At 40.2% G+C, this 22294-nt stretch overlaps 1 protein-coding gene across 6 annotated transcripts in view; it reads right to left on the reverse strand.

Annotated features, from left to right (window-relative positions):
- PRR14L (proline rich 14 like) overlaps window positions 1–22294 on the reverse strand; it is a 51626-nt gene that overhangs the window by 21949 nt on the left and 7383 nt on the right. For 5 of the 6 annotated variants that reach the window (XM_032395077.1, XM_032395076.1, XM_032395074.1 and 2 more), the window contains exons 2-3: window positions 21378–21903; window positions 7797–7869 (exon numbers count right to left, since the gene is read on the reverse strand). In XM_032395077.1, the coding sequence (XP_032250968.1) occupies window positions 7797–7869; window positions 21378–21851 (547 nt within the window). In that variant the 5' untranslated portion in view covers window positions 21852–21903. The remainder of the gene's footprint in view (window positions 1–7796; window positions 7870–21377; window positions 21904–22294) is intronic. The other variant, XM_032395079.1, reaches the window with a different exon arrangement.

Genomic DNA, 22294 nt, shown 5'->3' on the forward strand with positions numbered 1-22294 from the left:
CCTAACGCCCCACACAGTATTTATCTTTTTGAAACTAGCTTACTTTCCACATCATAGCAGACAATTCTACCCTATTCATGAATTTCTAACCGCATTTACCCCAAGTGGTTTAGTGTATCTCTTCACTGGATACTATGGCACTAAGCCATTCATGTAAATTCTGGGCCTTTCCACGCTGGTCCAGCACCATCCTAGTTGAATCTTTCATTTTATCTGCTCAGGAAAACTGCAAAACTCTTCACCCATCCCCAAACTATTCACTGTGCAAGGCACTTAAGGCAAGATTCTACCTCAGAGCCCTTACCCGCTAGAAGAACACCTGTTCTCAACTTAGTTGAGAATCTTAGGGAGGAGGCAGGGGAACAGTCATTTCCCAGGTAGTGTAACACTGAAGGCTGGGAGGAAAACAGGGGTTGTGTACAGCTTGAAAGCAAAAGGATACTCTACCTACTCTTTTACTTGGTTATAATTAACCACACTGACTTGGAAATCTCAAAGAATTTTAAAGGAGAGTTTGGGCAATTATGTTTATTAGAAAGTTTTCTAAAGGCTATGGAATACTGACCCAGTCCTCTTCTGTAATATGGGGAGAAAGATGGTACCCACTTTGCAGGACTTGTAAAGATGAGTTAATACATGTAGAGCTCTTAGAAGTGCCAGAGGCCACACTTGGTTAGGGCTAGCCACTCCTTTGGGTTCCCACTCCCTTGCACAGTATTTCTATGAAAACCTCTGCGATATTGTTTCTCAAGTATTTGTTTAATATATCACCTCCATGAGACTGGAGCTATTTGAGGGCAGAAATAGGATCTTAATGATCACTGTGGACTGAGTACCCAACACTGACCTTGGCACATAGCAGGTACATAATAGATGTTGTCTGAATGAAGAATGAGAAGGTTAGGGAAGTTGTTCAAAGTATTAGGTATACTCCATCCAGCAACTCCACTTCTGGGTATACATCTAAAGGAAATGAAATCACTATTCTGAAAAGATATCCGCACCCCCATGTTCATTCCAGCATTACTTATGGTGGGTGAGACATGGAAACAACCCTAAGTATCCACCAATGAATGAATGGATAAAGAAAATGTGGCATATTAAAAAAAAGTATTTAGGTATACTGGAGGGTAAAATGTATTCTGTGAGGTATGAGCCCATTTTTAGAAACAGGCATTTCATGACCTCAGCTGAAGGCCCTAGATTTGTTGTTTTATAACAACAGTTTAAAAAGTGCTTATGTTTATAGGAACTGACAAACTAATCCTAAAACTCAAATGAAAATGCAAGGGACACATAACTGCCAAAATGATCTTGAAAAAGAATAAAGATGGTAGCCCCATACTTCCTGATTTCAAAAACAAAGTTGCAGTAATGGAGACAGTGTAGCACTGACACAGGATGGATTTAATAAAGAGCAAGGATATTAGAACTGAGAATCCAGAAAGAAACTCTAACATTTATAGTCAGTCAACTGATTTTTGACAAAGGGACCAAGAAGAACAGCTTTTCAACAAATGGCGCTGGGACAACTGGATATCCACATGCAAATGAATACATTTGGACCCTGTCTCACATCATACAAAAAAATTAACTCAAAGTAGATCAGAGACCTAAATATAAGAGGTGAAACTATAAAACTCTTAGAAGAAAACACAAGAGTAAATCTGCATGATTTTGGTAATGATTTCTTAGCTAAGATACTGAAACACAGTGATAAAACGACTGGTAAGTTGGACTTCATCAAAACTAAAATCTTGGGGCATCTGGGTGGCTCAGTCAGTTAAGCGTCCAACTTTTTTTTTTTTTAAGATTTTATTTATTTATTTGAGAGAGAGAGAGAGCAAGCATGGGCAGGGGGAGGAACAGAGGGAGAAACAGACTCCCTGCTGAGCAGGGAGCCTGATGCCGGGCTCGATCCGAGGACCTGGAGACCATGACCTGAACCGAAGGCAGATGCTTAACTGAGCCACCCAGGTGCCCCAAATAAAAAAAAAAAAAAATCTTAAAAAAAAAAAAAAGAACTGAAAATTTATGTCCACACAAAACCTATACACGAATCCTGACAACAGCATGATTAATAATAGCCAAAAAGTGGAAACAACCCAAATGTCCATCAGATAAATGGATACAATGGAATATTATTCAGCCATAAACATGAAGCACTTATATATGCTAGATCATGGATGAACCTTAAAAATCTTTATGCCAAGTGAAAGCAGTCATAAAATACCAGCCCCCATTTATATAAAATGTCCAGAATGGCAAATCTATAGAGACAAGAGCAGATTAGTAGCTGGAAGAGGTTGGGGAAAAGGAAGAACGGAATGAACAATGAATGCTAATGGATACAAACAAGGTTTCTTTAGGGATAACGAAAATTAAATTAGGGTTATGGTTGCGTTCTGTAAGTATAGAAGAAAACCACTGAACTGTATACTTCAAATGGGCGAACTTTATAGATGTAAATTATATCTCAATAAAATTGTTTTTTAAAAAGTGCTTACACTCCAATCATAATATAAGTAATACAAGAAAACTTAAAAGACTTTTTTTTGGTGTTATTTCCATATAACTATAACTGGGGACAGACATGCTGGAGGTTGACAAGGATTCAATAGCATTTCTGTCAAAACCTTTTCCTGGATCAAAAAATTAAGTGGTTAGACTGTGGACACTAAATATGACATCCGTTTTGGCATATCCTACATCCCGTCCTCAGAAAGATGTGCAATGGGTTAGCAATATTGTAATGTCTTCTATAAAAGGAAGCTCTCCTGTGTGGAGGCTCACAAAGACTACCGAGAGGTAGGAAGACAGCAGACAACCCTACAAGCTATTGTCACCTCCTCAGCTTCTCTGACCACTGAAAATCTGGCTTGCCAAATCCGGATTCAACTCCTTAACTGGAACTCATGTACTACTGGTCCCAAAGGGTACAACCACTCTGGAAAACTGTTTGGTAGTTTCTTACAAAATAAACACACTTTCCAAATGATCCAGCAGTGTCATGCCTAGGTATTCACCTAGGTGAAATGACAACTCATGTTCACACAAAACCTCGTACACAAGCGTTCACTGCAGCTTTATTCATAATTGCCCAAACTGGAAACTCAACTTTCCCTCAATGGGAAATAAACAAGCTGTGATACAACCAGACAACAGGATACTCTTCAGCAAGAAGCAGCAATGAAGTACTGATACACACAGCTATATGGATGAATCTTAAATGCACGATGCTAAATGAAAGAAGCCAGACTTAAAGGCTTCTCCTCTGGGGTGTCTGGGTGGCTCAGTCGTTAAGCGTCTGCCTTCCGCCCAGGTCATGATCCCAGTGTCCTGGGATCGAGCCCTGCATCTGGCTCCCTGCTCAGCGGGAAGCCCGCTTCTCCCTCTCCCACTCCCCCTGCTTGTGTTCCCTCTCTTGCTGTGTCTCTTTCTGTCAAATAAATAAATAAAATCTTTAAAAAAAAAAAAAAAAAGGCTTCTCCTCTATGATTACATTTATGGGACATTTTGGAAAACGTAAAACTATAGGGACAGAAAAAAGATCAGTGGCTGCTAATGGCTGAGGCTGGCAAGAGGGATGCACTATAAAAGAAGCCTGTGAGAAATCACTGGGGTGATGGAAATGTTCTATATCTTGATTGTGGTGATAACTGAACAAGTGTTTGTCAAAACTCACAGGGCTGTACACACAAAAAAGGGTGAATTTTAGTGTAGGTTAAGTTATACCTTAATTTTTAAAAAAGATTTTATTTATTTACTTAACAGAGAGAGAGCGAGAGCACAAGCAGGGGGAACAGCAGAGGGAAAGGGAGAAGCAGGCTCCAGAGCCTGATGCGGGGCTTGATCCCAGAACCCTGGGATCATGACCTGAACCGAAGGCAGACACTTAACTGACTGATCCACCCAGGGGTCCCTATACCTTAATTTAAAAAAAAGTAAAAAAAAAAATTCAGTACCCAAAATGTCCACACTTCTTTCATGCTATTAAATGGGTGTGGTACTGGCTGATTTTTCAACTTTTCTCCCCCTAAGATGCAAATTATAGGAGGACAATGACATAAATAAGGAATATAAACAGGAAATATTCTTTCCCAATTATATGTATTAAAAAGAATCAATAAACTCCAAGAATCTAGACTCATACAAAGCATAAGGAGTTTATCGATGGGGTTTCTTCCATCTACTTGTAATACTTATTTGTATGACAAACATAGAGGGCTTTAAAAGATTGTTTCAACTCTAATTCTTCTAAATAATTCAAACTATCTAGTTCCAAAAATTATATAAGGTATCTTTTCTCTCCTTGACTGCTTTCACCTCTGCATCAAAATGTATTCCCTCCAATGCTCTTCCAATTTCTTGTGACTCTCCTACTTCAGAGAATTCCCAAATAAGCCTTCGTGGAGATTGCTACTGTGAGAATTAAGTCACAACCTTCCCAAACCAAGCCAGTTACAGGGAACTCAGGAAAAAACAAAAAACAAAAAAACACAACAGAAACAAAAAAACTTGATAATGTCAGTTCTGTAAAATATTAAACAGAATTATGGTGAAAAAGCCACATTAGAAAAGCCACACTAGTAGAAGAGGAGAGGCAGCAGAGTGTCTGACAGGAGGACAGCCTCCCTTTGTGAAATGGCCCCTCATCCAACACCCATCACAGCTCCCCCATGCCCACTTCTCACGGGCCTGCCCTACAGCAATCAAGAAATAAGGAATGATCTGCAAAATAGCATCCTACCAATTAAAGATGACTTTCGGTTAACACAAATGTCCTTTTAAAGCATTAAGCTTCTTCTAATTTCACCTAACTGAGCTACAGCAGACATGACTGTAAAGAACCTAAAAATTCTGAATATCACACTAACTTGGAAGTACTGTGAACAGGACATTTATTTAGAGAAGGAAGAACAATACACCAAGGGGAGAGTGTGGCAGCCTTAGGTTCACTTGCTGAACACCTCAGTGCAGGGGACCCAAATTCATTCCTCAGCAAATTTATAAATTATCACACAGTGCTGACCTTTGAGGTGCCCCCATTCAGAATAAGCAAAATGGAATATAAATAAAACTCTGTAAGCAATTTGCACAGCATTCAACAGAGTAGAGATTTAAAACAAAAGTAGGAAGGGTATACTAGTTTTTATCAGGGAAATCTACATCTAAAATGTGTGGGACCAGGATCTGGAGCAGAGTGAAAATTCTGCAGCTGGGGCTCCCAGAGGGAGTATACAACCAAGTTTCCAAGAAACATCATTTACTTCTCAATTCTGTAGGAAATGACAGGTTGCCAGATGCTTTACCTTAACCCTGACAAAGCGAGCTGAGATGCTGGCCACATTACAGGACAGCATGTGTATCTGTTTAACTGAAATCGGCAGCAGCTTGTGTGTTCATGTCTTCACAGACCTGCCTTCATAGAACCTTCCTTTCTGCTTGCTATGATTGCTTGGGCGGAGGCTGTTTCCTCATGTGTAACAAAGGGACACCTTTGAAGGCTCTCTGGGGACTGAATGGAAGAACGTATCACAGTCAGGCACTAGGTCACTGCTGCTTAAAGCTCTAGTAGAGCTGCTGTTTTCAAGTTCCTCCATCTAAAACTGAGAACCTTGCACACAGCTTTGGAGAAAGAAAAATAATTCATTTTCCCAATTTAAGTCATTAAAGAATGGTATTAGATCAGGAAGAAAAATGCCACAAAGTAGCTTATCTGAAGAACTCATCTTATCCATGTCCAATGTAGACCAGATTTTTAGGTGGACAGTAACCAGGTAAGTCTGAGAAGGCAGATTTCCTCATAGAAAATAACTGATTCTCCTGTTTTTCTTTTTATTTTTTTTTAAAGATTTTATTTTTTTTAAGTAATCTCTACACCCAACGTGGGGCTCGAACCTACAACCCCAAGATCAAGAGTTACATACTCTACTGACCGAGTCAGTCAGGCACCCTTTTTTAAAAAAAAATTTTTTTTTTCTTTATTAAGTAATCTCTATGCCCAATATGGGGCTCAAATTCCTGACCCCGAGATCACGAGTTGCATGCTCTACCAACTGAGCCAGTCAGGCACCCCCTAATTCTCCTGTTTAAAGGTCAGTTTAGTTATTAAATGAAAGTGTAGTTCAACAAATAGACACTAAACTTGTGCTAAGATGTGGGTGAAAATATACCAAAAATATACCAAAGACTCAGGCGCCTGGGTGGCTCAGTCGTTAAGCATCTGCCTTCGGCTCAGGTCATGATCCCAGGGTCCTGGGATCAAGCCCCGCATCGGGCTCCCTGCTCTGCAGGAAGCCTGCTTCTCCCTCTCCCACTCCCCCTGCTTGTGTTCCCTCTCTTGCTGTGTCTCTCTCTGTCAAATAAATAAAATCTTAAAAAATATATATATATATATCAAAGACTCAATATAGCAATACTGGAGCCCTACTGAAAAGATATTTGGGGCGGGGGTGGGGGGCTAAAATGGTCCCAAGTAAGGCCCTAGGAACTGGGTGAGACATGTACAAAAGGACATTTCTCATCCTCAGAGTTTTAATCTATACTGGACAGCCAAGCCTTTGAGCCACAGAAGAAATCTCCAGCAGCAGGAAGCAGGGTGATAAAGTGGGACAAGTACCCTTTCTCATAAGGACAATTTGTGCTTCCTTTTCTGTCTGGGCTGCCAAGAAGTAGAGAGTCAAATCTGATGTTTTATCACAAAATGTTCATATAATTAAACATACTTGCTGTATTTTCCTTTTTTTTGTGGTTTTGATTACTCTGTATTTTCAACTTTAATTGCATAATATATAGACATAGTCCTTTCTACAGTTACCTAAGATTATTTTCAGCCTGGGGAGAAAATCCTGGCTCAGCACTCTTTCTTTGGGTCTCAGCTTCCTCCTCAATCAATCAATCAATCAATCTAAAGGTGATATCTCAGATGCCTATATCCATTCATTGTTTTGAGAAGCAAAACGAAGTAATGGAAATGAAACTGCTTTGACAGGTGACCTGGAGTGAACGCTTTCTCCCATCCCTGTCCAGGGGAACAGGAACAGGATGCACTCCACAGTGTTCAACTGGACTGGGTCAATTCCTCCCCATTCATGTTAACCTTTCCAAACAGGCAGTTTAGTTTTATGAAATCAAATAAAAGTTTTCACATCGATAGGGATTCATTATATAAAAGGGGAGGCTTTATATTCATTCATTACATAAAACTGGGTGGCTCAGTCGGTTAAGTGTCTGCCTTCAGTTCAGGTCATGATCCCAGGGTCCTGGGATCCAGCCCTGCATCAGGCTCCCTGCTCAGCGGAGAGTCTGCTTCTCTGTCTGTTCCTCCCTCCCCATGTTTGCTTGCGTGCCCTCTCTCCCTCTTAAATAAAATCTTAAAAAAAAAAAAAAAAAGTTAAAAAAATTAAAACAAAAGGGGCGCCTGGGTGGCTCAGTTGTTGAGCGTCTGCCTTTGGCTCAGGTCATGATCCCAGGGTCCTGGGATCGAGCCCCGCATTGGGCTCCCTGCTCCGCGGGAAGCCTGCTTCTCCCTCTCCCACTCCCCCTGCTTATGTTCCTGTCTCTCTCTGTCAAATAAATAAATTTAAAAAATTAAAACAAAAAACAAGAAAACCTAAGGCACTGCTCAATAATATTAGGTATCTTCAAGTATGTCAATGGGCAAGATCAAGAATTTCTACAGTTAAGTCCATCTTGCAAGGCAGGGACCTGCATTCCTGATGCAAAAAAGAAACTGTGAACTAAAACAGTGTGTAATAAGTAGAAAAAGGAAAAGACTAGAGAAAAATAAATACCTTTACTCCTCAGACAGTCTTCAGGGAGGCCCGTGCATAAACGTTCTTTGCTTGACTGCATCAGGAGGTCTTCCTGCGGGAAGAAAATCCAGTGGTCAGGGAGGATTCAGAGATACCTGAACTCATGAATGCAAATTACCGTCTGAGAAACCTCTTTAGTAGGATTCCTGGAAATTTGATAGCAGTCACAAAGATTGGCAACTGAAGGAAGCCTCAAATTTAAAGAAATAAAATCAATAAAAACTGCCACTTCCCTAGAATTTGAGCTTGAAAAGCCAAGTTTCCTGAGGTCTGGACAGTAACAGAGGCTTAAAATGCTGATCCTATTAAATACCTTCTGAATCAAGAAACACATTGCTGCAACATAACCTTAATTTCATCTGAAAGGAAAATATCACCAAACTGGAAGTATCTCAATCCTCAACCACTCTAGAGATCATGTATGCATTTTGTTCCCGAACTTCTTAGAAGGGCTATTTTTTCTTTTCATCTCCCTTCACTGGAGGGAGAGCATGCAAAGGAGAACACCATCAATGACAACCAGTTTCATCCTACAGAAGAAATTCAGAAAAATGGGAGGGGTCAGTGGCAGAATGTACACGTCATGGCAGCAAATGGCTTCAAGCCCTAGGAGGGAAGGTTTACCAGCTAGGAGACACTGATAGAACTAAGATCTCTACTTATGCTAAGCTCTCCTTCTCAGTCACCTCTTTCCCCCTGCCCTAAGATTTAAGGTTTTTTTCACACTGATTTAATTGGTAAGTGCAAGATACTGACATGGTACACATCTAAATCTACAGATAGTAGTATCATTACTGTATCTTTAGATAATTTTTATAGCACTTCAAACAAACTCAAAGCTAGCAAAAGCCATTTGGACCCTAGGCAAAGTTCTGTGGTGGAAACAGAACCCAGAATGGGGAGGGAAGATAAAAGCAGTGGCAAGAAAAGGTGGATACAGGCAGAAATAAAACATTATCATTTGAACTGAGAGCATGGACTGTCACATGTGAAGCAGGACTATTTTTTCATTCCCTTAGTGTGGAATACTTTTGCAAAGCATGAACTTAAAAACAAGTATCTCCCAGATAATTTACGGTAACACCACCATGTTTGACAAAGAAGTATGAGTTCTAGCATGATGCCAGACCGAACTTATCTGTAAAGGAGGAGAAGAGAAAGCTCTTACTTACCATAAAAGGAATGATGGAATTAGAAAATCACCACTGGGTGACCATCACAGTAATAATGATCTCAACCAAAAATCATCAATGGATGTTAAAACTAGTGGCTAAAAGTTTGAATGAGAAACAGAAATATTTACATAGTCTCAAAAGTATCTCTCCAGGAGATACTTAATAATTCCATAAGGGAGAATAGTAACTTCACAGTGGAGAAAGCTGGCAGACCCCACCTGAACCAAGTATGGACTTCACCTCCCAGAAATGAAGCACCCCAAAGCCATGTGCCTCCTGAGAGGATGGACCAAGAAGAACCAGCATAACTTCTGTGAGATTCCTGCTGCCAAAATGCATAACCAGAATCTAATCATGAGAAAACACCAGACAAGTCCAAACTGGGGGAAATTCTACAAAATACATGGCCTGTATTCTTCAAAAGTGTCGAGGTCATGAGCTGAGGAATTGTTACATATTAAAGGAGATTAAAGAGACATGCCAATTGAATGCCACAAGTGATCCTAGATTTTTCCTAGACCAAAAAAACTATTTTCTTTTCTTTTGCTGCAAAAGACATCAGTATAACAATTGACCAAATTTGAATATGGTCTGTGGATTAAATAAAAATACTTGGATCAGTGTTAATTGCTTGATTTTGATCAACTTACTGTGGTCATGTATCAGAATGTCTTTGTTTGCTAGGAAATATACATTGAAATATTTAGGCAACATGTCTGCAACTATACTCTCAAATTATTCAGGAAAAAAAAAAGCAAATGTGGTAAAATGTTAGCATGTGAGGAATTTGCATGAAAGGTATATGGGAATTCTTTGTACTATTTGTGCAACTTTTCTGTAAGTCTCAAATTATTTCAAAATAAGAGATTATGGAAACATCTTTATTTGTAGTTACATTTGATTCTTTCTCCAAAATGATACTTCTCTTGCTGTTCCAGTTCTCAGGCTGAATGGGGTGTGACATTAGACGCTACTCAGAATTACTTTTTCAGGTTAATACTCTATGGAAAAGGCAGAGTGCTGGAGTAAAAGATTATGGGATGAGGAGTCAGACAGGGCTCTGCTCCAACCTCAGGACTCCTATCTACTAGCTATATAGCACTAAGAACAAGCTTAAGTTGGCTATAAGAATAATGGGGACCACAGTAACACCTAGCAAGACACCCTGTCAGCACTGGGTGTTCCATAAACAGAAGCTCTCATCATCCATTAGAGCTTAGACACTTGTTATCCCTTTCTGTGAGAAAAGCCAAATAGAACTATCACCAATAGATCCTAGGATGTCATCTGGATTGACTAAGCTTTTTTGGGCCTGCAAAGTAAGAGCTGAGCTCAGGTCAGCAACATACAAGTTCTATATAGTTCCTTCAGAATGAACTGTGATAAGCTTGTACAACCAACCATACTGACTCCTGCCCCTAGAGGGGCTGCTGGAATTTTAGTTTTGCTCCACCTGCTGCTCTAAGGTTCTTAGCTGGAGGACTCAAAATACCCTGGTGGAGTGCCAAGCCAATTGCTTCAGCCATGTCCCCTTCTTCTTCGTTAGTCACGATTTGTAATAGGGAAGAAGAGAAGCAGAAGCTAGGAGTAAGTGATTCCCCTCTCCCTCTGCCTTGCTGACTTCTCTTAAAAGGTTCTGAGTTAAGAACCCTCAGATGGCTGAAGGCCCTATAAAGTTCAAAGTCTTAAATATGATCAGAAATTGACTGGGTTGAAAAGAAAACAGACTGTGAGGCTGAGGTCAGATGCGAGGACCCCCCTCCCCTGGCAACTACCACCACCACAGTGGTGGGTAATCTCCATATCAGGTGGGAACTCTACCAAGTGTGGGCCTCAAGTGTGGATGAGAGAACAGAACAGCCCACCTGCAAGCAGTGGACATGCAGCGTAATGATCCTGTCATTCCCCCAACCCCCTCAAGGTCAGCTAATCATATAATAAACACTTGCAGAAATTTATCAATTTCCTTTTCTTGTAATATTTTATAGGCTAAATGTTCTAACTTTCAGGATTTTTAGAGGTAGAGTCCTAAACATTTTCTCTTCCACCTAGATTCTGCAAAATCTGTTTTGAATGAATCAACTTCCAAGATCTTCTTTCGCCATCAAGTGAGGTAACTGCTATAGTTTATAATACTCTATTAGCTGTATAAAGTAAGAAATGCCACAAAACAGTACAAATTCATTTTCAAATCAACAGCAAACAGATTCTCTGCCTTGCACATCCAATATACTATCCTCCTGCCAAGTGCTTAGAATTAAAATTAACTTTTGATACTTCAAAGTGGTGACAGATTTTAGAAAGGTCTTGAAAAACCATTCTTACTGTTCATCTGTAATCTATTTCCCATTAAAAGTTGTATGTCCTGGAAAAGATGCAATTCTCTGATTCATTTCTGTGAGACTAGTTTAGAGTAGGAGAACAACACAAATATCTAAAGGAAGGAAATGAATATACATCAGGCTCTTCAGCTTTTTACGCAGGGTAAGTTACAAGCTCCTCAAGGGCCTGATTTATCTCTGAGCTGTGAGTCCTGCTTGTAACCAGACTCCACTGAACTCCTCCAAAACTTGAGCTTCCTGAGCTGGAGGCAGAGACAGATGAGTAAGAAGGGCAGTGACTGCCCCACCTTCAGATGGGACTGTCTATACACTGAAGTGTGCAATGATGGGGCAACAATATGCAGCAAATGAGATTCTTCCTACTACGTGGCATTTGTAGAAATAGCCATGATTATGTTCATAGTGAAGAATACTCTGAAAATAAAAGAAACTTTTATATCTCTAAATGGATCTTTCAGTTTCCTACCCCTTGCATATTTAGAAAGGAACAGCTGTAGAACAGTAACTTTAAATCATCCTTACAGAGCTTAAAAAGGAATTTTCCTTCATGTATTTCAATTCAGGGAAACAACTGGTGACTTTAAGTAAGGCACTGATCACCTTAGCTGGGAAAGGCATTTGATAATAACCACCCCCCCCAAATGATTATCTGAGAACTGCTATAATAATTAGGAGAAAGTTCTCTCTTAGTCTCAGCAATACACCACTGGTGCTTTGGGCAATTTTCTGTCACTTTTAACAACATGAGATGTTACAGGGCAAACCATCACTGTGTGGACAACAGTGCCCTGGCAGACCTGGAGAACAGGTTATGGCCACCGGTTTTACTACTAACAGCACGAAGTTCAGACTTTTTCCACCTTTAAATCACCGAATGTGAATTCCTTCCACCAAGATATCCTTTTAGGCAAATAGCAAGCTCCTATACTCTACCACAAATTTCATGTAGGATCACAGAGTCTTAGGGTAAGAAGTAAATAAGCTTAATGGGCATTTAGTTCAACGGGCTTTCATTTAAGTGAAGCCATACAAATTGCACAAGATTGGGTCTGATGAACATGCCATTAAAAAACAAGTTTCTCCAAAAGCATAACATGGTTCAAGTGATCAACAGCCACTGTGCGTCCTCACTTGATGTCCCCTGTCCAGACAGCTTCAAATATCTGTCAAAAATGTATACTGACTCTTCATGTGTGCAGCTAACAAATAACAGACAATCAGAACTTTTTCTGTGTCTGTGTTGAGCACAAATAAAGTATCATATCCTGGAACCAAAGCTTTTATAACACATTCAATGCAGGCACATCAACCACTATGAGAGGTAAAAGAAAAAAAAAAAAGTAAAATATATAAAAACTTAAACACCCTACAGCTTTTATCTAAGTACCAGGAAAAACAAAAGAACAAGCATATGTTGAAGGGGGAAAAAAGAAACAACCACTCACTGTATAGTTTTCAATGTTAAATCATCTATGTGGAATATCACATACCCATCTCTTTCTATGTTATTCTTAAATAATACCAATGTTGTCCACATCCTGGCTGGTAACCTCTGCGTACACCAGAGTTGTTGACCTTTGTCCTACAAGTGAGTTCAGAACTGAATTCTTTCTTTCACCATTCAGTCTGACTCTTGCAGCTGTCCCCGCCACTGAGCCTGTTCTGATACTTTCCCCTCCTTCCTTTTTGGCCTTCTTCTCTCCTCCTCAATAACAGAGTAGTTTCCTGATCAAAGCACCAAATTATTAATTATAAGCTTTTATGCCTTTTTGACACAATCATAAGGCAGGAAAGAATTATTTTTTGCTGGTTCTCCTTTTCACGATTGAAGTATTTCAATGATTGAAGTATTTCATGGTTAGAATATTTTATTTTTTTAAGTGGATCTTTAAAAAAATGTTAAGTGCAGTCACAAAAGGACAAAGACCGTATGATTCCACTTAGATGAGGTCCCTAGAGTAGACAGATTCATAGACAGAAAGGAGAATGATGGTAGCCAGGGACTGGGGGGAGGGTGTAATGGGGAGTTAGTGTTTAATGGGTACAGAGTTTCAGCTTGGGAAAATGAAAACAGTTCTGGAGATGGATGGTGTTGATGGTTATACAACAATGTGAATGTGCTTAATGCCACTGAACTGTACACTTACAAATGATTAAAATGGTAAATTTTATGTTATGTGCGTTTACCACAATACAAAAAAGCAAAAAAATAATTTAACACCAACATTTAAAAATAAGTTGCTTCAGGGGCGCCTGGGTAGCTCAGTTGTTAAGCGTCTGCCTTCAGCTCAGGTCATGATCCCATGGTCCTGGGATCGAGCCCCGCATCGGGCTCCCTGCTGTGTGGAAAGCCTGCTTCTCCCTCTTCCACTCCCCCTGCTTGTGTTCCCTCTCTCGCTGTGTCTCTCTCTCTCAAATAAATAAATAAATAATCTTTGGGAAAAAAAAAAAAGATTAAAAAAAAATAAGTCGGGCGCCTGGGTGGCTCAGTCGTTAAGCGTCTGCCTTCGGCTCAGGTCATGATCTCAGGGTCCTGGGATCGAGTCCCGCATCGCTTTTCCCTCTCCCACTTCCCCTGCTTGTGTTCCCTCTCTCGCTGTCTCTCTCTGTCAAATAAATACATAAAATCTTTAAAAAAAATAAAAATAAATAAGTTGCTTCATAAAATAACACATTTTGTTTTTTCTTTTAACAACAACAAAAACCTATAATGACTTCAAATGTGATTAAACAAGTGAATTTAAACCAGTTTAGGCTTCATCAGAAATCATGATATAGGAAAGTGCAAACTTCTAATTCTAAAAATGAGTGCAGTCCTTCTCCTTGAACTGGGAAATTCACCAAGCAAACTGGACTCTGTTAAATTCATTCGATTCATACAATGCATGCCCTGGAAGCCTAGGTGTCTGTCTTTCACAATTACAGCAAGTTCTTATTGCTGGAGCCAGGTTCTGCTGAAGTCACTACTTTTCCTGTCGTGACGGATTTTGGTCCAGAGGGAACAGAGGAGTGGGTAAGTGGTAATCTTTGAGTACTCACTGTGCCGCAAACCCGAGGCAGTGCCCAACTGGGCCTCTTTGCTGGTTTGAGATGAGGAACAGCCGAAGGAAAAGAACTTTGTGGAATGCTGCTAAAGGCTATTAAAAATAAATCACAGAACCTTGGGATGGGAAAAGAACAGCTCTCAGGTTGCTTGTCCAAACTAGAACCCCCTCTGCTATATTCCGGACATTCAGTCATTCAGCCTCTTCAGAAACATGACTTCCCCACACCTAACCCATTTCTAAACTGGCCTAGATGTGAAAAAGTACCTTTCCTATTGACTTAAATTCTGTCTCCCTCAAATAAGAAGGGTTTTTTTTGGTTGTTTTTACTATTATTATATTTAAAAATTTTTAATGTTTTTAAACAATTGATTTAGAGGTAATTTTTCTCAGGTGTATTAAAAAATAGTTTGCAAATACCATTCAAAAAATTTCTGTGGTCTTCATCAAGCTTTCCTTAATGTTACTATCTTACACATAACCACCATATAGTTATTAAGACCAGCAAACTGCTATTAATATAATATTAACTATAGAATTTACTCAACTCTTATTAATGGCTTCCCAAGGTCCTTTTTCAGGACCTGGATCCAATCCAGGCTCCCATGATGATTTAGTCATCATGTCTCCTTAAGTTCTCCCTTAAACTGAGATAGTTCCTCAGATACTCATCTTTTGTGACTTTGACACTTTTGAAAACAAAGTCCCTCGATTTGGGTTTGATGTTTCATCAGATTATGGTTATGCATTTTGGTGGCAGGAATCTCACAGAAGTGATGTTGGTTCTCGGTGGATCCTCTCAAGAGGTACATGGCTTTGGGGGGGGGGTCCTCATTCCTGTGGAGGTGAACTTCCAACACTTGGTTCAGGTGGGGGTCTGTCAGGTTTCTCCACTGTGATTATCTTCTCCTTTGTATACCTTGTAATGATTCTGTTACTATGTAACTACTAAGTATCTTATGGGGGAGATATTTGGAGACAATGTAAATACCTGTTTCTCATTTAAACTTTTAGCCACTAGTTTTAACATCCATTGAGGATTCTTGCTTGAGATGACTATTACTGTGATGGTTGCCAGATGGAGATTTCTTGCCATGATTCCTTTTATATTTATTAACTAGAATTCTTTAAGAACTTTTTTTTTCAAGTTATTTATTCAAGTATTTTATATCAGCATGGGCTCATGATACCTGCTTTATTCTATGAGTTATAATTCATTATTATCATTATTTAAGCTCAAATTGTCCCAGTCTTAGCCACTGGGAGTCCTTTCAAGTTGGCTCCTGTGTCCTTTTGTTAGGTCTCCTAATTTTCTAAGCATTAGCCATAAACTGTTCCAAACTTATCTTGTATTTTCTCTTGTGCCAGCCTCCAAAACATTTTCCCAAAAAGTCTTGGTTCCTTTAATTGGAAAATGTTATTTAGAAACCAAGAACTCGCTGCTATGAGGTGTCACCCACCTCACATACCCACACATATATAGTGCATTTCTGTATCTACCTACATATATTGAAAACTGTATCTAGAACCCCCCCACTCCATCTAGACCCCACCTCACATACCCACACATGTATAGTACGCATTTCTCTATCTATCTACGTATATTAAAAACAGGAAGTTCATACTGATAACTCCAATTCTAGTTCCATACCACAGGGTTCATTCTAGCCCTCAACCCACCCGTATCTGTAATTTTGTTCTATTAGTAAGAAGCCTGGCTCATTCTCATTATTCACAATACTTACCTATTTGCTCAATCCTAGAACACACATACAGTGGTTTAGGAATTGCTAAGTCACACCCCTGTGAAAAACAAATCTACTAAAATTTGGGGTACCTGGGTGGCTCAGTTAGTTAAGTGTCCAACTCTTGATTTCGGCTCAGGTCATGATCTCAGGTCAGGAGATCAAGCCCCGCATCAGGCTCTGCACTGGGCATGAAGCCTGCTTAAGATTCTCTTTCTCCCTCTCGCTCTGCACCAACCCCCTGCTTGCATGCTCTCTCTCTCTCAAAAAACAAAAATAATAATAATAATAATTTGGGGGGGGGTTATTGGATTTAGACTTAAAAGTATATAGTCAAAATACTGTTTCCCAAAGGTATTTGGGTTACTTTTCTTCTTTATCTCCCCTCCCTTAGTGTGGTTTCATTATTCATTTGTAATATAGTTAAGAATCATTTGTTAGAGTTTTTATTTAATTCTGGATTCCCCTCACATCCTGGTTGTCTAGTTAGTTATTCTTCAGGTACAGCCTCAGAACAATACAAAAAGATGTACTCAGAGAAGTGACACTTCCTCCTGTTCCTTCTGTCCCATTCCCGCACTCTCTACCCTGCTCCCAGTGGCTTCTTACAGGTAATCAAACCCATTCATTTCTGGTTTATCCTTCCTATGTGTACACGTGTGTGCTTTATACAAACAAGCAGATACTTGTATACTTGTCTCCCCTTCTTTCTTGAATGAAAGAGAGGATACAATAGATGTTTACTTGCCCTTTGCTCTTTTCATTTACCAGCATATCCCAGTTTGCAGAAAAGAGTTAACACAGCAGGCCTGTTATCCTTAGAAAGGCCTGCTTGCAAGGGTTGCCTTGGCTCATCTGGGAACTTTTATTTGGGAGAGTTTCCAACATTCCCTAATGATAAGAGTGGCTCGGTGCACCCATATGATAATGGGGTATATGTTGGAACACCTGCTTTCCTTCTGGAAGTCTGGAATTTTGGTATGTGCCAGGAAGAAGATCCCTGTGTGACCAGCACCCAGTAAAAACCCTGGGTTCTAAAAAGCTTCCGTGGTAGGCCACATTTCACATGTGTTGTCACAGTTTGTTCCTGGAGAAGTATGTGTATGTATGTGACTACAGTGGGAGAGGACTCTTGGAAGCTAGCACCTGAGATCTTCTGGACTTTGCACCATTCTTCCCCTTTGCTGACTGCTTTATATCCTTTGTTACAATTAACCTTAGCTACAAATATGACCATGTGCTGAGTCCTGTGAGTTCCAGGGAATCCCCAAACCTGTAGGTAGTCTTGGGGAGCCATGACACACCTGGAAATCACGCCGTATTGGTACATGGAAATCCTCCTCAATTCTTTATTACAGGTGCATAGTGTTCCATGTATAGATGTACCATACACTATGGTTTATTCAACCTTTCTCCTATATGTGGACATTTAGGTTGCTTCCAACATTTTGCAATGCTGCAAACACTAACTTTGAGTATGTGTATTTCTATAATTTGGAGGTATATATTCAGGGTAGATTCCTAGAATTGAGAATGTTAGGTCAACAGGTCAGAGCATATGCTTTCTGGTTAGGTGCAGCCAAATTCCTCTTCTGAAAGGTCTTATCAGTATGCATTCCCACCAGCAACCTGTGAGAACACCTTTTTCCTCACAGCCTTGCCAAGCAGATATGTTGTTATAATTTTTCATTTTCTCCAGTCTAATAGGTAAAAAGTGGTATTTCAACTGTTTAAAATTACATTTCTCTAAGTGAGGGTGACCATCTCTTCATGTGTTTAGGAACAAGCACACGAACACACACACATGTACACAAATGAATCATCTATTCAAGTCTTTCCTTCATTTTTCTATTGGGTTTTCCATTCCTGAATCTAAGAGTTCTTTATATATTAGTGGGGTGCTTGGCTGGCTTGGTCAGTAGAGCATATGACTCTTGATCTCAGGGTTGTAAATTCGAACCACACACTGGTTATAGCGATTACTTAAAAATAAAATCTTGGGGTGCCTGGGTGGCTCAGCCGTTAAGCGTCTGCCTTCGGCTCAGGTCATGATCCCGGGGTCCTGGGATCGAGTCCCACATCGGGCTCCCTTGCTCAGCAGGAAGCCTGCTTCTCCCTCTCCCACTCCCCCTGCTTGTGTTCCTGCTCTCGCTCTCTGTCAAATAAATAAAATCTTAGAAAAAAATAAAATAAAATAAAATAAAATAAAATAAAATCTTAAGGGGCGCCTGGGTGGCTCAGACATTAAGCGTCTGCCTTCGGCTCAGGTCACGATCCCAGGGTCCTGGGATCGAGCCCTGCATCGGGCTCCCTGCTCAGCAGGAAGCCTGCTTCTCCCTCTCCCACTCCCCCTGCTTGTGTTCCCTCTCTGGCTGTATCTCTCTCTGTCAAATAAATAAATCTTTTAAAAAAAAAAAGAGTTCTTTATGGGGTGCCTGGGTGGCTCAGTTGGTTAAGTGTCTGCCTTTGGCTCAGGTCATGATCCCAGGGTCCTGGGACTGAGCCCTGCACTGGGCTCCCTGCTCAGCAGGGAGCCTGTTTCTTCCTCTCCCTCTGCCCCTCCTCTTGCTTGTGTACTCTCTCTCTCATATAAACAAAACCTTTTTTAAAAAAGAGAGAGTTCTTTATATATTAGAGAGATAAGTCCTTTATCTGTGATATATATTGCAAAATGTTCTCCTAATTCATCAATCGTGTTTAATTCATCAATTGTGTTTTGTCTGTTTGTGGTGTTTTGCCAATCTAGCAAGAATCCTTATATTGATGTCCAAGGATGTCCGGGCTCTGCAAACCTTCTGAAATAGTAGTCTGCTTTTCTGAGAGATCTGCAGTATTCATTCAGATTTTCAAAGGGTCCTGTGACCTGAGAATGACTGAGCTATCACTAAGTCTTTTATGGAGCCTGTGCCCAATAGAACCACTTCTGCTTGACAGCTTTCCAAATTCTTGAAGGCTTCTCTTGATTCTTCTTTCATAGGACACACCCAAGCAATTGGCCTCTAATGGTGTATTTTTAGATTTTGTCATTAGTGTGAATTCTTTATCATGAGTGCATTTCTGGTTTTCTATACTCTTCCTACACCTGATACATGTGACACCAGGCTCAGCATGGGGAGGAGAGGACAGGATCCACTTTGGCCAGTGACCCCAACCCTGACACATTCCTTGCTTTCCCTCTGTCCTCCCCACCACAGGGGCCTCTTGAGCTTATCTGAGTGCTGGGGTGGGGAGAGGGGCCTGTGACTGTGATATTCTAACTATAGACTAACCAACACACAACAGACTACAACTGCTACTTCTCAGTCCAGGTAACACATTTCTGTTAATGTACATTTAAGAGCAAACTGGTTTTTCTTGGTGGCTATCCCACAAAGTTAATTCTAATTGACTAGCTAAAGCCTATAGTTCTTTTGTTTCTCCAAAAGTACTTCTGCTTTTTTTTTCACTTATGAAGTTCACTTTTTGGAACCAAGTAAAAAAAATCTTACATTTGTATCTATTAAACTTCATTTTGCTTTACAAAACTCAAAATAGTATTTATCTCTGGTGGAGCTGGGAGGAAGAAAGGGACAGTAATTTTCTAGATCTTAGGTTGGGAGGCATATATATATATATATGTACTGTATTCATTATGTACTTCATAATTCATGTATACGTACTTTTATTTTATACCAAATATTACATGAAGATTTAGGTAAATTACAGAAAATTTTCATCTTGTTAGACCGAGCCCACCATATCAAGAAGTAAGAAATTTTTAGATCCTGAATCTGTTACCTCACTTATATTTTTAAGAGTAGGTTATCATAGCATAAAATCTGATATGTTACTTAATTACTGCTATCTAAAGATTCACTTATTCCTAACTACGGTCAATGTATGAAGCCTATTAACAACAATCAATTTTGCCCTGTAACCTGTGTAAACAAATGACATATTTATATGGTGGGAAATGGAGCTTAGCCCAGAAAGCCCAGGGAATATGAATTTATTTGTGGGTCTAGAGCGGGGGTTGGCAAACTATAGCTCATGGGCCAGCACCTGTGTTTATAAGAAAGGTTTACTGATATACAGCCACACTCATTCATTTATGTATTGTCTATGCCTGCTTTCATGCTACAAGGGCAGAGCTGAGTAGTTCTGACAGAGACCCTATGGCCTACAAAGTCTAAAATGGCCCTGTACAGAAAAAAGTTTGCTGAACCCTGGTCTAAGGCACCATCCAGAGGAGAAAGTAAGTTTTCTAGTGTACTTGGCAGGTATATTCCTTTAGGAGTCTAGGTTCCTCAGGCTATCACAGCTCACTAATCATTAGTTTTACCTACCTGAACCCTATTACTCTAATTTCACACTTACAGAGAGAGATTTCACTTCCCATGTAGGCTTGCCTACAGGGAGAAGACATACTGATCAGCCAGTGTGACCATTCCTACAAAGTAATGATTCCACTTTTCACTGTGAATTAAAGAACTGGCTTTCTGATTTATAGTCTCTCATGAAGTAGATTAGCATGGGTCAGTCCTTTGGAGACGATAACCTCTGATATACTAAAAAATAAAAGTCAAGTTTCTGGACCTGCAAAGCTAAGGACCAGCTCCTGAAATATGGAGATCCCTCTAGGGTATCCATCCTATGAAGCCCTACCTGGGTCAGCAGAGTCCCTCAAGAGATATTTCTGTGACATATCCCTCCATCCTACTTGTGATGCTACCAAAACTTAAGGAATGAGTGCCCATCATTTCTCAAAATCAGATGCAGAAATATCACATGACTACCATAAGACTCAACATTCCACATACAGTAGCTGCTTCTGAGAAGTGACACTTTTTCATTAGATAAGCACTTCCTCTCTTCAAGTGTCTGATGTGACACAAATGTTTTAAAAAATCATCAAAAGATGGGCGCCTGGGTGGCTCAGTTGGTTAAGCGACTGCCTTCGGCTCAGGTCATGATCCTGGAGTCCCGGGATCGAGTCCCGCATCGGGCTCCCTGCTCGGCAGGGAGTCTGCTTCTCCCTCTGACCCTCCCCCCTCTCATGCTCTCTCTCTCTGTCTCATTCTCTCTCTCAAATAAATAAATAAAAAAAAAAAAAAAAAAAAAATCATCAAAAGAAAGTTAACATCAAACTCAACATTTTCGAAATGTTTCAAGAACAAATCATAAGCTACCTGTCAGCATCTGTACTTTATCATGTGAAGTGTTACTCTGGAAAGCTGTCATTCACACTCATCTGAATTGAGATCTCATGTCTTACCTGACTTGGGCTGATCTTTTCTTCAGTAGCTGTGGAATGTTGATGTGGGTCTTCCTTTGCTCCCTCACAGGGGTCTCTTACAATTTCCGCCTGGTCCCCTTGATCTCTGAAGACCTTTAGCTCCATGCTCTTGGCTTTCTCTTCCCTATCCAAGATCCCAGAAGCCACAGAACCTCCTGCTGTGGAGTCCACCAGCCCACACCGCCCAGGCTCACCCCCATGATCCAAGGCGCCAGAAGTTTCTTCACAACAACTTTCCGCACGAGTCCTCTGCAGCTCCAAGGGCACTGCCCTACTCTGACTTATAAGAGAGCTTGAGGCTCCAGCTTTTACATCTGGAATCACACTTGGCTCAGGGTCAGCATGAAGCTCTTTGGAGACACTCACAGGGAGTTCAGAGTATAATTCCTGTACCACGGCAGACATGGAGGAATCAAGTGGAACTGGCTGAGTCTCTACTCCGGATGACAGCATTAGGGCAGATGGAAGATTATGGAGTCAAGTCTTTTACATCAAACGGTTCACCCTGACACAAATCAAAGGAAGGGATAAAAGTTTAAAACCTTGCAGGGTAGAAGAAAGCTGTTTCAGCTAAAACTGGCTAAAATAAGGACAAAAAATTCCACCTCAATTGCTGACAACAATCTGGCACCAAAACATCCTCCTTAAAGACTGTGAATTAGTGGAAAAATAAATACCTTAAACCTTTAATAGACATCTGTCTAATCTCAATTCAAATACTGCCTTATGAACAATTCTCAATTTAAACCTGGAGGGCCAGCAAATGTAGATGAGAATAAGACATGTCTGAGCATCCAAGGATAGAAATGATGTAAATTAGAAGATAAAGATGATTTTCTACTTGTTTTCAGGGCATGAACCTTGCCTGTTTTGTTCATTGCTGTTATCCCCACTGC

This window comes from Phoca vitulina, unplaced genomic scaffold (assembly GCF_004348235.1).
Source record: "Phoca vitulina isolate PV1807 unplaced genomic scaffold, GSC_HSeal_1.0 scaffold82, whole genome shotgun sequence".
Taxonomy (NCBI): domain Eukaryota; kingdom Metazoa; phylum Chordata; class Mammalia; order Carnivora; family Phocidae; genus Phoca; species Phoca vitulina.